At 45.4% G+C, this 17598-nt stretch overlaps 1 protein-coding gene across 1 annotated transcript in view; it reads left to right on the forward strand.

Annotated features, from left to right (window-relative positions):
* The first annotated feature begins 684 nt into the window (after positions 1-684).
* The window catches only part of pip4p2 (phosphatidylinositol-4,5-bisphosphate 4-phosphatase 2), a 29244-nt gene continuing 12330 nt past the window's right edge, over positions 685-17598 (forward strand). The window contains exons 1-4 of the mRNA XM_038986037.1: positions 685-948; positions 7950-8098; positions 11224-11330; positions 13002-13125. Of these exons, the coding sequence (XP_038841965.1) occupies positions 840-948; positions 7950-8098; positions 11224-11330; positions 13002-13125 (489 nt within the window). The 5' untranslated portion in view covers positions 685-839. The remainder of the gene's footprint in view (positions 949-7949; positions 8099-11223; positions 11331-13001; positions 13126-17598) is intronic.

A 17598-nucleotide genomic window follows, 5' to 3' on the forward strand; every position in this document is an offset into this window, starting at 1 on the left:
AATAACAAATACGTCTAAAAATACTGTCTTCAACACCAATCACAGAATGATTGAAATATAACATAAAGATAATTATTTATGGCTAGTAGAGATATGATCGATATGATATAATCTATTATTGGTAACTGAGGTGAAAATTATAGAAGTAGCAGATCTTCAAGCATGTATTCTCTTTTGCTGGACCAAACCACATTGTTTTAGAAAACACACCTATATCATTCAAAGTACCATTGAGTGTGTTTTTTTTAATCTGTTAAACATAGATCAGAATAGAATAAAACAGAAAAGATCATTCATTGATTGGATTTATATAGTGCTTTTTTTCTAGACACCCAAACCGCTTCTACACGAAGGAAACACCTCATCTACCACCAAGATCAGAAAATAATATTGAATATTCTTGGATAGTTTTGTTTAATGTTTTAAACATATAATACAGTATAACATAGCCTGTCTACAGTAGCCCCTAGTAGTATATTATTTCTCAAATCTATCATTCTGGAGGGTGTAAACTGTATCTCAAAGAATTAACATGCTGATGTAGTCTACTTTGCAGGCCTACTAAATGGCATGCCACCACTGTGCCTGAGGGGAACGGGTTGGGTTGGGGTGTCTGGCTCTCTCTCTGCATTCAGTTGCTCATAACCCTCCCACCCGGTCCCGTTTAGGTCTCTGTAGCTCCACCTCCGAGGAAGTGCCCTCGCCGGAGCAGTAGGCTACCACGGATCTGCTGGCCGCCCCCCCTCCTTAGGAAACACTGGCCAGAGGAGAGGCTCCGCCGCATCGGCTGTAGTTCTTCTCGTCGTTTATTCGTCTGGTTTGGGTGAACTGCTGCCGCCATGGCCGACGAAGGCATGGATGAACGGTCCCCGCTGCTATCAGCACCGAACTCCGGGAATGTCACACCGTCAGGACCGCCTTCGTACCTGCAGGACACGAGCCCGAGAGGTAAACCGACTTTAGGCTATGACACCCCACATGAATGCTGAATCATTTTGGGAGTATGGTGTTGAGCATGATTTTTTTACGTAGTGCGTTAAATTGTAACGGGCAAGAGAAGGACATCAGTCAGAAACCTAACGGTTGAGCTTGCAGTTGAAGGCCTAGCCGAATATTTTCAGAAAAATTCCAGTTGTCATTTCAGTATTCTGCAGAAATGACTCGCATCACGATCTGTGTTGCTGGGTAATAATGTTTACACGTCTTCTAAAAGGATATGATGCTGGGTAATAATGTTTACACGTCTTCTAAAAGGATATGATGCTGGGTAATAATGTTTACACGTCTTCTAAAAGGATATGATGCTAGGTAATACTGTTTACACGTCTTCTAAAAGGATATGATGCTTGGTATTAATGTTTACACGTCTTCTAAAAGGATATGATGCTGGGTAATAATGTTTACACGTCTTCTAAAAGGATATGATGCTGGGTAATAATGTTTACACGTCTTCTAAAAGGATATGATGCTGGGTAATAATGTTTACACGTCTTCTAAAAGGATATGATGCTGGGTATTCATGTTTACACGTCTTCTAAAAGGATATGATGCTGGGTATTAATGTTTACACGTCTTCTAAAAGGATATGATGCTGGGTAATACTGTTTACACGTCTTCTAAAAGGATATGATGCTGGGTAATAATGTTTACACGTCTTCTAAAAGGATATGATGCTGGGTATTCATGTTTACACGTCTTCTAAAAGGATATGATGCTGGGTAATAATGTTTACACGTCTTCTAAAAGGATATGATGCTGGGTAATAATGTTTACACGTCTTCTAAAAGGATATGATGCTGGGTAATAATGTTTACACGTCTTCTAAAAGGATATGATGCTGGGTAATAATGTTTACACGTCTTCTAAAAGGATATGATGCTGGGTATTCATGTTTACACGTCTTCTAAAAGGATATGATGCTGGGTATTAATGTTTACACGTCTTCTAAAAGGATATGATGCTGGGTAATACTGTTTACACGTCTTCTAAAAGGATATGATGCTGGGTAATAATGTTTACACGTCTTCTAAAAGGATATGATGCTGGGTATTCATGTTTACACGTCTTCTAAAAGGATATGATGCTGGGTAATAATGTTTACACGTCTTCTAAAAGGATATGATGCTGGGTATTAATGTTTACACGTCTTCTAAAAGGATATGATGCTGGGTATTAATGTTTACACGTCTTCTAAAAGGATATGATGCTGGGTATTAATGTTTACACGTCTTCTAAAAGGATATGATGCTGGGTATTCATGTTTACACGTCTTCTAAAAGGATATGATGCTGGGTAATACTGTTTACACGTCTTCTAAAAGGATATGATCGGATGGGGCTACACGTTTCAAATGTAACAGCCCCGTGTTGAAATCAGCATGTGCCTCATTGAAATGACTGGAGAGCCTACTAACCTAGAGTAAACCACACGTCTTTGTCAAGACACGCTTTTCTACTGAGCTGGCCTGATCTCAGTTAGAACACAGAGACTACGTTCCTAATGGAACCCTTTTCCCATTATGGTGCAGAGTTAGAACACAGAGACTACATTCTAAATGGAATCCTTTTCCCATTATGGTGCAGAGTTAGAACACAGAGACTACATTCCTAATGGAACCCTTTTCCCATTATGGTGCAGAGTTAGAACACAGAGACTACATTCCTAATGGAACCCTTTTCCCATTATGGTGCAGAGTTAGAACACAGAGACTACATTCCTAATGGAACCCTTTTCCCATTATGGTGCAGAGTTAGAACACAGAGACTACATTCCTAATGGAACCCTTTTCCCATTATGGTGCAGAGTTAGAACACAGAGACTACATTCCTAATGGAACCCTTTTCCCATTATGGTGCAGAGTTAGAACACAGAGACTACATTCCTAATGGAACCCTTTTCCCATTATGGTGCAGAGTTAGAACACAGAGACTACATTCCTAATGGAACCCTTTTCCCATTATGGTGCAGAGTTAGAACACAGAGACTACATTCCTAATGGAACCCTTTTCCCATTATGGTGCAGAGTTAGAACACAGAGACTACATTCCTAATGGAACCCTTTTCCCATTATGGTGCAGAGTTAGAACACAGAGACTACATTCCTAATGGAACCCTTTTCCCATTATGGTGCAGAGTTAGAACACAGAGACTACATTCCTAATGGAACCCTTTTCCCATTATGGTGCACTACTTTTGACCAGAGCATGGGCCCAGAGCCGGCTCTAGCCTTTTGGGGGTCCCCCTGGAGGTGGGGTCCCCCTGGAGGTCAGGGTGACTAACAGAATCAATGGGGTGCCCCTGGAGGTCAGGGTGACTAACAGAATCAATGGTGTGCCCCTGGAGGTCAGGGTGACTAACAGAATCAACGGGGTGCCCCTGGAGGTGGGGTCCCCCTGGAGGTCAGGGTGACTAACAGAATCAATGAGGTGCCCCTGGAGGTCAGGGTGACTAACAGAATCAATGGTGTGCCCCTGTGTATTCGGCCATGATTACTACAAGTTTAGGTAGATGGCTAAGCTAATTACCAATCCAAAACTTGTTAGCTGACATCAGTGGGGGCTGTTGAGGGGAGGACGGCTCATAATAATGTCTGGAACAGAGCGAATGGAAAGAAATCAAACACATAGAAACCATGGAAACCATGTGTTTGATATACATAGAAACCATGTGTTTGGCCTTAGAGGGCAGACGAGAGAGGGCAGACGAGAGAGGGCAGACGAGAGAGGGCAGACGAGAGAGGGCAGACGAGAGAGGGCAGACGAGAGAGGGCAGACGAGAGAGGACAGACTATGTGTTAGCTCCAGAGGTGTATTTAATCTGGTCATGTGTTAGAACCAGAGGTGTATTTAATCTGGTCATGTGTTAGCACCAGAGGTGTATTTAATCTGGTCGTGTGTTAGCACCAGAGGTGTATTTAATCTGGTCGTGTGTTAGCACCAGAGGTGTATTTAATCTGGTCGTGTGTTAGCACCAGAGGTGTATTTAATCTGGTCGTGTGTTAGCACCAGAGGTGTATTTAATCTGGTCGTGTGTTAGCACCAGAGGTGTATTTAATCTGGTTGTGTGTTAGCACCAGAGGTGTATTTAATCTGGTCGTGTGTTAGAACCAGAGGTGTATTTAATCTGGTCGTGTGTTAGCACCAGAGGTGTATTTAATCTGGTCGTGTGTTAGCACCAGAGGTGTATTTAATCTGGTCGTGTGTTAGCACCAGAGGTGTATTTAATCTGGTCGTGTGTTAGCACCAGAGGTGTATTTAATCTGGTCGTGTGTTAGCACCAGAGGTGTATTTAATCTGGTCGTGTGTTAGCACCAGAGGTGTATTTAATCTGGTCGTGTGTTAGCACCAGAGGTGTATTTAATCTGGTCGTGTGTTAGCACCAGAGGTGTATTTAATCTGGTCGTGTGTTAGCACCAGAGGTGTATTTAATCTGGTCGTGTGTTAGCACCAGAGGTGTATTTAATCGGGTCGTGTGTTAGCACCAGAGGTGTATTTAATCTGGTCGTGTGTTAGCACCAGAGGTGTATTTAATCTGGTCGTGTGTTAGCACCAGAGGTGTATTTAATCTGGTCGTTTGTTAGAACCAGAGGTGTATTTAATCTGGTCATGTGTTAGCACCAGAGGTGTATTTAATCTGGTCATGTGTTAGCACCAGAGGTGTATTTAATCTGGTCATGTGTTAGCACCAGAGGTGTATTTAATCTGGTCGTGTGTTAGCACCAGAGGTGTATTTAATCTGGTCGTGTGTTAGCACCAGAGGTGTATTTAATCTGGTCATGTGTTAGCACCGTTAACGGAAAGCGGCAGCTTTCCAATCTTAGGGAATCTCAGACGATACGAAAGACAGGTTGAACAGGCTAGTAATAGGTGTTGCAACAATTTCGGCAGATACTTTTAGAAAGAGAGGGTCCAGATTGTCTAGCCCGGCTGATTTATAGGGGTCCAGATTTTGCAGCTCTTTCAGAACATCAGCTATCTGGATTTGGGTGAAGGAGAAGTGGGGAGGCTTGGGCGGGTTGCTGTGGAGGGTGCCGGGCAGTTGACCAAGGTAGGGGTAGCCAGGTGGAAAGCATGGCCAGCCGTAGAGAAATGCTTTTTGAAATTCTCAATTATCGTGGATACAGTATATCACAAAAGTGAGTACACCCCTCACATTTTTGTAATTATTTGAGTATATCTTTTCATGTGACAACACTGAAGAAATGACACTTTGCTACAATGTAAAGTAGTGAGTGTACAGCTTGTATAACAGTGTAAATTTGCTGTCCCCTCAAAATAACAACACACAGCCATTAATGTCTAAACCGCTGGCAACAAAAGTGAGTACACCCCTAAGTGAAAATGTCCAAATTGGGCCCAATCAGCCATTTTCCCTCCCCGGTGTCATGTGACTCGTTAGTGTTACAAGGTCTCAGGTGTGAATGGGGAGCAGGTGTGTTAAATTTGGTGTCATCGCTCTCACACACCCTCATACTGACTGGTCACTGGAAGTTCAACATGGCACCTCATGGCAAAGAACTCTGAGGATCTGAAAAAAAGAATTGTTGCTCTACATAAAGATGGCCTGGGCTATAAGAAGATTGCCAAGACCCTGAAACTGAGCTGCAGCACGGTGGCCAAGACCATACAGCGGTTTAACTGGACAGGTTCCACTCAGAACAGGCCTCGCCATGGTCGACCAAAGAAGTTGAGTGCACGTGCTCAGCGTCATATCCAGAGGTTGTCTTTGGGAAATAGACGTATGAGTGCTGCCAGCATTGCTGCAGAGGTTGAAGGGGTGGGGGGGTCAGCCTGTCAGTGCTCAGACCATACGCTGTACACTGCATCAAATTGGTCTGCATGGCTGTCGTCCCAGAAGGAAGCCTCTTCTAAAGATGATGCACAAGAAAGCCCGCAAACAGTTTGCTGAAGACAAGCAGACTAAGGACATGGATTACTGGAACCATGTCCTGTGGTCTGATGAGACCAAGATAAACTTATTTGGTTCAGATGGTGTCAAGCGTGTGTGGCGGCAACCAGGTGAGGAGTACAAAGACAAGTGTGTCTTGCCTACAGTCAAGCATGGTGGTGGGAGTGTCATGGTCTGGGGCTGCATGAGTGCTGCCGGCACTGGGGAGCTACAGTTCATTGAGGGAACCATGAATGCCAACATGTACTGTGACATACTGAAGCAGAGCATGATCCCCTCCCTTCGGAGACTGGGCCGCAGGGCAGTATTCCAACATGATAACGACCCCAAACACACCTCCAAGACGACCACTGCCTTGCTAAAGAAGCTGAGGGTAAAGGTGATGGACTGGCCAAGCATGTCTCCAGACTTAAACCCTATTGAGCATCTGTGGGGCATCCTCAAACGGAAGTTGGAGGAGTGCAAGGTCTCTAACATCCACCAGCTCCGTGATGTCGTCATGGAGGAGTAGAAGAGGACTCCAGTGGCAACCTGTGAAGCTCTGGTGAACTCCATGCCCAAGAGGGTTAAGGCAGTGCTGGAAAATGATGGTGGCCACACAAAATATTGACACTTTGGGCCCAATTTGGACATTTTCACTTAGGGGTGTACTCACTTTTGTTGCCAGTGGTTTAGACATTAATGGCTGTGTGTTGAGTTGGGCAGTTAACCCACTGTTCCTAGGCCGTCATTGTAAATAAGAATTTGTTCTTAACTGACTTGCCGAGGTAAATAAAGGTATAAAAAATATATAGGTCAGTTCTGCTTTTTGACCCAAACAGAGGAGGGGGGGAGGGGGATGCACAATGTATTGACATCAGGAAGTAAATCCAGTCCTTCCCTTTGACTGTCAACTGACCCACCTTAGTTTCACTCATCTCCCAGGTCGAAAGTTAAAGAAAAAGGTAGTGAACGTGGAAGTGAAAGCCATGAAGTTGTGTCCGATGTCATTACATCAAGGTAGCCTAGTGGTTAAGAGCAATGGGCCAGTAACCGAAAGGTCGCTGGTTCAAATCCCCACGGCGACTAGGTGAAAAACCTGCTGCACCTTTTTCCTCCAAACATAACGATGGTCATTATGGCCAAACAGTTCTATATTTGTTTCATCAGACCAGAGGACATTTCTCCAAAAAGTGCGATCTTTGTTCCCATGTGCAGTTGCAAACCGTAGTCTGGCTTTTTTATGGTGGTTTTTGAGCAGTTGCTTCTTCCTTGATGAGCGGCCTTCCAGGTTATGTCGATATAGGACTTGTTTTACTGTGGATATAGATACTTTTGTACCTGTTTCCTCCAGCATCTTCACAAGGTTCTTTGCTGTTGTTCTGGGATTGATTTGCACTTTTCACACCAAAGTACGTTAATCTCTAGGAGACAGAACGCGTCTCGTTCCTGAGCGGTATGACGGCTGCGTGGTCCCATGGTGTTTATACTTGTGTACTATTGTTTGTACAGATAAACGTGGTACCTTCAGGCTTTTGGAAATTGCTCCCAAGGATGAACCAGACTTGTGGAGGTCTACAATTATTTTTCTGAAGTCTTGGCTGATTTCTTTTGATTTTCCCATGATGCCAAGCAAAGAGGCACTGAGTTTGAAGGTAGGCCTTGAAATACATCCACAGGTACACCTCCAATTGACTCAAATTATGTCAATTAACCTATCAGAAGCTTCTAAAGCCATGAAATCATTTTCTGGAATTTTCCAAGCTGTTTAAAGGCTCAGTCAACTTAGTGTATGTAAACTTCTGACCCACTGGAATTGTGATACAGTGCATTATGAGTGAAATAATCTGTCTGGAAACAATTGTTGGAAAAATTACTTGTGTCATGCACAAAGTAGATGTCCTAACCGACTTGCCAAAACTATAGTTTAACAAGAAATTTGTGGAGTGGTTGAAAAACGAGTTTTAATAACTCCAACATAAGTGGATGTAAACTTCCAAATTCAACTGTACATCTAATGTGTCATTAAACCAGGTGCTGTGTGTCTGTCTCTCCCCCTCCAGCTGAACTACCCCCCCCCTACACAGCCATCGCCAGTCCCGACCCAGGGGGGGTACCCGTCATCAACTGCCGGGTGTGCCAGTCCCTCATTAACCTGGATGGCAAGCTTCATCAGCACGTGGTGAAGTGTACTGTGTGCAACGAGGCCACGGTAAGACTCAACTGCACTTGTGTTCGTGGTGAGACCATGCAGACTCCCTACTGATACTGATGATGATTCTACTGCTTAGTAAATTCTCATCCTACTGCTGCTTCACTGGTCTTTCTGTCTCTCTCTCTCTCTATGTCTCTCTCTCTCTCTGTCTCTCTCTCTCTCTCTCTCGTTCTCTCTCTCTCTGTCTCTCTCTGTCTCGTTCTCTCTCTCTCTCTCTCTCTCTCTCTCTCTCTCTCTCTCTCTCTCTCTCTCTCGTTCTCTGTCTCTCTCTGTCTCTCTGTCTCGTTCTCTCTCTCTCTCTCTCGTTCTCTCTCTCTCTCTCTCTGTCTCTCTCTGTCTCTCTCTGTCTCTCTCTCTGTCTCTCTCTCTGTCTCTCTCTCTCTCTGTCTCTCTCTCTGTCTCTCTCTCTCTCTGTCTCTCTCTCATTCTCTCTCTGTCTCGTTCTCTCTCTCTCTCTGTCTCTCTGTCTCTCTGTCTCTCTCTGTCTCTGTCTCTCTGTCTCTCTATCTCTCTCTGTCTCGTTCTCTCTCTCTCTCTCTCTCTCTTTCTCTCTCTCTCTCTCTCTCGTTCTCTCTCTCTCTCTCTCTCTCTCTCTCTCTCTGTCTCTCTCTCTGTCTCTGTCTCTCTCTGTCTCTCTCTCTCTCTCTCTCTCTGTGTTTCTCCATATCTCTCTCAGCACCATCATCCTACCTCAAGGCCGGGGTTACACACCATTGTGTTGTAATATGATCCATTACTCCAGGACATCTAGGAGACGGATTCACACTGTAGTGACGTCACCGTCAGATCAGAGTCTAGGAGACGGATTCACGCTGTAGTGACGTCACCGTCAGATCAGAGTCTAGGAGAGGATTCACACTGTAGTGACGTCACCGTCAGATCAGAGTCTAGGAGAGGATTCACACTGTAGTGACGTCACCGTCAGATCAGAGTCTAGGAGACGGATTCACGCTGTAGTGACGTCACCGTCAGATCAGATTCTAGGAGACGGATTCACACTGTAGTGACGTCCCCGTCAGATCAGAGTCTAGGAGACGGATTCACACTGTAGTGACGTCACCGTCAGATCAAAGACTAGGAGAGGATTCACACTGTAGTGACGTCACCGTCAGATCAGATTCTAGGAGACGGATTCACACTGTAGTGACGTCACCGTCAGATCAGAGTCTAGGAGAGGATTCACACTGTAGTGACGTCACCGTCAGATCAGAGTCTAGGAGACGGATTCACGCTGTAGTGACGTCACCGTCAGATCAGATTCTAGGAGAGGATTCACACTGTAGTGACGTCACCGTCAGATCAGAGTCTAGGAGACGGATTCACGCTGTAGTGACGTCACCGTCAGATCAGAGTCTAGGAGACAGATTCTAACTAGACACTAGATGTCCTTCAGTCGCCACTGTGATGGCTGTTCTATGAGCCATCACAGTGGGCACACACACACGCACACACACACACACACACACACACACACACACACACGTTGAATGACAGGGAGCTAATGTGTTTGTCTGTCAGTAGAGCTGGGTACATATAACACCCTATCGGTCCACTGTTTAGATCACCAGGCCCATAAGGTTCTGGTGAACGTAGCATACTATGTAGGGAATAAGGTGCTGTTTGGGATATGGACTTAGAGACCGACGGGAGAGTGGAAGAGCTATCCTGAAGACCTGGGTGTGACCTGTCGTATTCAATGGATGTGGTTTAATGGTCCTTGTCAATGACTGTCACCTGATTCTAACCACATGGGGGCCTTTCTGGTGTATTTTATGGCTAAATACAGTTTCAACCGGCTACGTTGTAAATACACGTTCATAAGTCTAGCTTAGCTTCAAAACAAACTCTTAGTCCTGTGTCGTAACAGTGTAATAACACGGTTTATTAACATGTCGTCACATACGAATGAAGTAACTACTCTACAACTGTCATGGAGTTGAGCTGGGTTTTGTTGTTACACGACTGGAGTAAACATTGTAGCCTCGTTAAACCAGACAGATGTTTGCGAGCTCAAATTCTGTTTCACGTACCACAAGTGAAGTGAAACAAATTGTGAGTGCGGTGGTCCGTCTGGGTTTTCACCGAGGCTATAAAGATGGTTCCTCCTTCTACCACAGCGTGGACCCACAGTACCACAGCAGTTGTTGTCTGACAGCCAGTAGTTTCCCAACGCCTCAGTCGTCTCGGCTGAGACGGATCAAATAGGCAGTCTGTCGATCCGTGCGTGCCGAGGCTGACGCCTCAACAAGACGGTGTTAGTACCAGTCTTGTACTGCCGTGCTCCGCTCTGTCTAAACTCAACCAGGGCTTGTAACACTTGAATCCAGGGCCATGACTCAGCAAAATGACCAACTAATTGGAATGTAATTGGGTGTGTCCCCTGTGAATACGCCTGTTTGTAACGAGACTGTAATGACAGTTGAGAAGCAAGTTCAGTGAGTGTTTTAATCAAATAAATGGAACATAATACAAAGCAGGAAACACTAACAGCACACAGACAGGAACCACTAACAGCACACAGACAGGAACCACTAACAGCACACAGACAGGAACCACTAACAGCACACAGACAGGAACCACTAACAGCACACAGACAGGAACCACTAACAGCACACAGACAGGAACCACTAACAGCACACAGACAGGAACCACTAACAGCACACAGACAGGAACCACTAACAGCACACAGACAGGAACCACTAACAGCACACAGACAGGAACCACTAACAGCACACAGACAGGAACCACTAACAGCACACAGACAGGAAACAGAAACAGTGACGCCTGGGAAGGAACCAAAGGGAGTGACATATATATAGGGCAGGTAATCAGGAAAGTGAGGGAGTCCAGGTGAGTCTGACGCCGCGCAGGTGCGTGTAACGATGGTGTGCGCCATAACGAGCAGCCTGGTGACCTAGAGTCTGGAGAGGGAGCACACGTGACAGTGTTACTGTGATTGGGTTTTATTACGTGACGTTACTGTGTAATTTACTAGCAATGAAAGGCTTTAAATAAGAACCAGATGTTGGAAATACAGCCTGTGTCCTTTACAACGAGGATTCAACAGCAAAACTGGTTTAAAACTGGTTCAAAACTGGTTTAAAATGGTTTCTTTCTTTCAGCCCATCAAAAACCCACCGACTGGGAAGAAGTATGTACGGTGTCCCTGTAACTGTCTCCTCATCTGCAAAGACTCATCTAGGAGGATAGGATGCCCCAGACCCAACTGGTAGGTGATAGGATGCCCCAGACCCAACTGGTAGGTGATAGGATGCCCCAGACCCAACTGGTAGGTGATAGGATGCCCCAGACCCAACTGGTAGGTGATAGGATGCCCCAGACCCAACTGGTAGGTGATAGGATGCCCCAGACCCAACTGGTAGGTGATAGGATGCCCTAGACCCAACTGGTAGGTGATAGGATGCCCCAGACCCAACTGGTAGGTGATAGGATGCCCCAGACCCAATTGGTAGGTGATAGGATGCCCCAGAACCAACTGATAGGTGATAGGATGCCCCAGACCCAACTGGTAGGTGATAGGATGCCCTAGACCCAATTGGTAGGTGATAGGATGCCCCAGACCCAACTGGTAGGTGATAGGATGCCCCAGACCCAATTGGTAGGTGATAGGATGCCCCAGAACCAACTGATAGGTGATAGGATGCCCCAGACCCAACTGGTAGGTGATAGGATGCCCCAGACCCAACTGGTAGGTCAGAGTTCATGGCAGGCAGCTATTTCTCTCTGTCCACAGCAGCCCCAGGAATGCATACAGTGCACACAGGGTTTCTGGTCCAGTAGGTAAATCCTTGCTGGTCTAGAGTCCAGTAGGTAAATCCTTGCTGGTCTAGAGTCCAGTAGGTAAATCCTTGCTGGTCTAGAGTCCAGTAGGTAAATCCTTGCTGGTCTAGAGTCCAGTAGGTAAATCCTTGCTGGTCTAGAGTCCAGTAGGTAAATCCTTGCTGGTCTAGAGTCCAGTAGGTAAATCCTTGCTGGTCTAGAGTCCAGTAGGTAAATCCTTGCTGGTCTAGAGTCCAGTAGGTAAATCCTTGCTGGTCTAGAGTCCAGTAGGTAAATCCTGGCTGGTCCAGAGTCCAGTAGGTAAATCCTGGCTGGTCCAGAGTCCAGTAGGTAAATCCTGGCTGGTCCAGAGTCCAGTAGGTAAATCCTGGCTGGTCCAGAGTCCAGTAGGTAAATCCTGGCTGGTCCAGAGTCCAGTAGGTAAATCCTGGCTGGTCCAGAGTCCAGTAGGTAAATCCTTGCTGGTCCAGAGTCCAGTAGGTAAATCCTGGCTGGTCCAGAGTCCAGTAGGTAAATCCTGGCTGGTCCAGAGTCCAGTAGGTAAATCCTGGCTGGTCCAGAGTCCAGTAGGTAAATCCTGGCTGGTCCAGAGTCCAGTAGGTAAATCCTTGCCGGTCCAGAGTCCAGTAGGTAAATCCTTGCCGGTCCAGAGTCCAGTAGGTAAATCCTTGCCGGTCCAGAGTCCAGTAGGTAAATCCTTGCCGGTCCAGAGTCCAGTAGGTAAATCCTTGCCGGTCCAGAGTCCAGTAGGTAAATCCTTGCCGGTCCAGGGTCCAGTAGGTAAATCCTTGCTGGTCCAGAGTCCAGTAGGTAAATCCTTGCTGGTCTAGAGTCCAGTAGGTAAATCCTGGCTGGTCCAGAGTCCAGTAGGTAAATCCTGGCTGGTCCAGAGTCCAGTAGGTAAATCCTGGTAGCCTTTCAAAACAGCCTGATGGATGTTCTTGCATACGGAAATATTCAAGACCATGAATCCAATAACCAACTGACCATCAGTAACCAATAGTACCACTTACCTGGGAAACATGGGTAAACAAAGTGATCCATCACTACTGTATGGTAACCCCTCCCCCTCTGTGTCTCCCCCCCCCCCCCTCCACAGCAGACGCATCATCAACCTGAGCCCTGTGATGTTGATTCCAGAGGAGCAGCCGGCCCAGCCAGCCCTGCCAGTCCAGCCTGAGGGCACGAGGGTGGTCTGTGGCCACTGTGGAAACGCCTTCCTCGTATGTGGCCAATCAGTGTGCCCTCTGAGCAGCAGTTAGCACCTTCTGGCCTATCAGAGACTAGCCTGTATTCATAAAGTGTCTCAGAGTTGTAGTGCTGGTCTAGGATCAGGTCTCCCTTGTCCATTCCTTATAATCGAAAAAGGCAAAACAGCACTCCTACACTGAGACGCTTAATACATGTGTTGTGCAGTCTTGCCAACGACAGTGATCATAGGAGTTTGGCAAGACAGCACAAACAGATCTGGGACCAGGCTAATAAGACAACGACTGTGTGTGTGGTTCTCAGTGACTTGGGATGTCTTTTTTTCCAAGTTGGTCCATTCACAGAAATTCCCAAATGACAGAGACAGACCTCTGATTATTCACTGTTAACGGTTCATACACATTTTGACTGATGGAATTTCATGACTTTTCCATGACCTTACAGTTGAAGTCGGAAGTTTACATACACCTTATACATTTAAACTCAGTTTTTCACAATTCCTGACATTTAGTCCTAGTAAAAATTCCCTGTCTTAGGTCAGGTAGAATCACCACTTTATTTTAAGAATGTGAAATGTCAGAATAATCGTAGAGAGAATGATTTATTTAATATTTTATTTCATTCATCACATTCCCAGTGGGTCAGAAGTTTAAATACACTCAATTAGTATTTGGTAGCATTGCCTTTAAATTGTTTAACCTGGGTCAAACGTTTCGGATAGCCTTCCACAAGCTTCCTTGCTCGCACATGCTTTTTCAGTTCTGCCCACAAATTCTATGGGATTGAGGTAAGGGCTTTGTGATGGCCACTCCAATAACTTGACTTTTTTGTCCTTAAGCCATTTTGCCACAACTTTGGAAGTATGCTTGGGGTCATTGTCCATTTGGAAGACACATTTGCAACCAAGCTTTAAGTTCCTGATTGATGTCTTGAGATGTTGCTTCAATATATCCACATCATTTTCGTGCCTCATGATGCCATCTATTTTGTGAAGTGCACCAGTCTCTCCTGCAGCAAAGCACCCCCACAACATGATGCTGCCACCCCCGTGCTTCACAGTTGGGATGGTGTTCTTCGGCTTGCAAGCGACCCCCTTTTTCCTCCAAACATAACGACGGTCATTATGGCCAAACAGTTCTATTTTTGTTTCATCAGACCAGAAGACATTTCTCCAAAAAGTGCGATCTTTGTCCCCATGTGCAGTTGCAAACCGTAGTCTGGCTTTTTAATGGTGGTTTTGGAGCAGTTGCTTCTTCCTTGATGAGCGGCCTTCCAGGTTATGTCGATATAGGACTTGTTTTACTGTGGATATAGATACTTTTGTACCTGTTTCCTCCAGCATCTTCACAAGGTCCTTTGCTGTTGTTCTGGGATTGATTTGCACTTTTCGCACCAAAGTATGTTCATCTCTAGGAGACAGAGCGCGTCTCCTTCCTGAGCGGTATGACGGCTGCGTGGTCCCATGGTGTTTATACTTGTGTACTATTGTTTGTACAGATGAACGTGGTACCTTCAGGAGTTTGGAAATTGCTCCCAAGGATGAATCAGACTTGTGGAGGTCTACAATTTTCTTGGCTGAAAAGTCTTGGCTGATTTCTTTTGATTTCCCCATGATGTCAAGCAAAGAGGCACTGAGTTTGAAGGTAGGCCTCTGTAAATAATTGTTGGAAGAATTACTTGTGTCATGCACAAAGTAGATGTCCTAACCGACTTGCCAAAACTCATTAAAAATGAGTTTTAATGACTCCAACCTAAGTGTAGGTAAACTTCCGACTTCAACTGTATCGTGACTTTGAACCACATTTCCATGACCAATAATTGGCGCCTCTTCTTCTTTTTTTTGCCTACGTGAAGAAGTCAGGGTAAATGTGGTATTGACAGGAGAAGTCTGCTGGTCTCTGATCCCATGTAGGCCTACTACGTAACCCCCCATAAAGTAAAATAACTACACTGTAATGCTACTGTATAAAACACGTGGTCAACCCTCAGTCTGGTGAGATACTGGGTTTGCAGGCTTTTCATCAAGCCCTGATACACACCAGAGTCCTCTTATCAAAGTCCTGTTGACCAGGGCTGATGTTGAGGCTACAGTGTGGTGTATTAGACCAGGGCTGATGTTGAGGCTACAGTGTGGTGTATTAGACCAGGGCTGATGTTGAGGCTACAGTGTGGTGTATTAGACCAGGGCTGATGTTGAGGCTACAGTGTGGTGTATTAGACCAGGGCTGATGTTGAGGCTACAGTGTGGTGTATTAGACCAGGGCTGATGATGAGGCTACAGTGTGGTGTATTAGACCAGGGCTGATGTTGAGGCTACAGTGTGGTGTATTAGACCAGGGCTGATGATGAGGCTACAGTGTGGTGTATTAGACCAGGGCTGATGATGAGGCTACAGTGTGGTGTATTAGACCAGGGCTGATGATGAGGCTACAGTGTGGTGTATTAGACCAGGGCTGATGTTGAGGCTACAGTGTGGTGTATTAGACCAGGGCTGATGATGAGGCTACAGTGGTGTGTTAGACCAGGGCTGATGATGAGGCTACAGTGTGGTGTATTAGACCAGGGCTGATGTTGAGCCTACAGTGTGGTGTATTAGACCAGGGCTGATGTTGAGCCTACAGTGTGGTGTATTAGACCAGGGCTGATGTTGAGGCTACAGTGTGGTGTATTAGACCAGGGCTGATGATGAGGCTACAGTGGTGTGTTAGACCAGGGCTGATGATGAGGCTACAGTGTGGTGTATTAGACCAGGGCTGATGTTGAGGCTACAGTGTGGTGTATTAGACCAGGGCTGATGTTGAGGCTACAGTGTGGTGTATTAGACCAGGGCTGATGTTGAGCCTACAGTGTGGTGTGTTAGACCAGGGCTGATGATGAGGCTACAGTGTGGTGTATTAGACCAGGGCTGATGTTGAGGCTACAGTGTGGTGTATTAGACCAGGGCTGATGTTGAGGCTACAGTGTGGTGTATTAGACCAGGGCTGATGTTGAGGCTACAGTGTGGTGTATTAGACCAGGGCTGATGTTGAGGCTACAGTGTGGTGTATTAGACCAGGGCTGATGTTGAGGCTACAGTGTGGTGTATTAGACCAGGGCTGATGTTGAGGCTACAGTGTGGTGTATTAGACCAGGGCTGATGTTGAGGCTACAGTGTGGTGTATTAGACCAGGGCTGATGTTGAGGCTACAGTTTGGTGTATTAGACCAGGGCTGATGTTGAGGCTACAGTGTGGTGTGTTAGAGCAGGGCTGGAATAAAAGCCTGCTCTCCTGGAGGATGGGTTGGCCACCCCTGATAATAAATATTATAACATTACATCCAAATACTTTGTTTTAATGAGCGATTCCTTCATTCAGTGAATCAGCGATAACATGGATAAGGCAGGCTACTACATGTTGATCTATAACCTTATAAAGGCTCAAATATTCATTTCTCTTGGGAGATCTATGCTCCGCGTGGAAGCTATTTGTCAATTAGGCTATTCTTAAAATTATTTGTTTTACATAGCCTTCTGATTTAGTAGAGGGGAATCCCAGCTTTCCCATAACGTCGTCGGTGGGAAGGTGACGATGAGTCCGCGACATTTAGCTCGTTAACTAGCAACATTAATGCTTAGCTCTATAGCGAAACCGTTAACTAGCAACATTAATGCTTAGCTCTATAGCGAAACCGTTAACTAGCAACATTTAATGATGAGCTCTATAGCGAAACCGTTAACTAGCAACATTAATGCTTAGCTCTATAGTGAAACCGTTAACTAGCGACATTAATGCTTAGCTCTATAGCGAAACCGTTAACTAGCGACATTAATGCTTAGCTCTATAGCGAAACCGCTTCCTAGCAACATTAATGCTTAGCTCTATAGTGAAACCGTTAACTAGCGACATTAATGCTTAGCTCTATAGCGAAACCGTTAACTAGCGACATTAATGCTTAGCTCTATAGCGAAACCGTTAACTAGCGACATTAATGCTTAGCTCTATAGCGAAACCGTTAACTAGCGACATTAATGCTTAGCTCTATAGCGAAACCGTTAACTAGCGACATTAATGCTTAGCTCTATAGCGAAACCGTTAACTAACGACATTAATGTTTAGCTCTATAGCGAAACCGTTAACTAGCGACATTAATGCTTAGCTCTATAGCGAAACCGTTAACTAACGACATTAATGCTTAGCTCTATAGCGAAACCTTTAACTAGCAACATTTTGAAATGGGCTCTTTAGTTAGCCTATCATTATTTGAGAGAATACCTGCTGCTGAAATGTCTCAATCTCCAACAGTCTACTGGTGTGTGTGTGTGTGTGTGTGTGTGTGTGTGTGTGTGTGTGTGTGTGTGTGTGTGTGTACGTACACTGGATTCACAGACTAGTGTGGAATAAGCTTGAACAAAGCCGAGTCAAGATATGAAAGCACTCTCCACTGCTATTCAATACAGATCCCAGCTACTCTCCACTGCTATTCAATACAGATCCCAGCTACTCTCCA

Source organism: Salvelinus namaycush, unplaced genomic scaffold (genome assembly GCF_016432855.1).
Source record: "Salvelinus namaycush isolate Seneca unplaced genomic scaffold, SaNama_1.0 Scaffold402, whole genome shotgun sequence".
NCBI classification, from domain to species: Eukaryota; Metazoa; Chordata; class Actinopteri; order Salmoniformes; family Salmonidae; genus Salvelinus; species Salvelinus namaycush.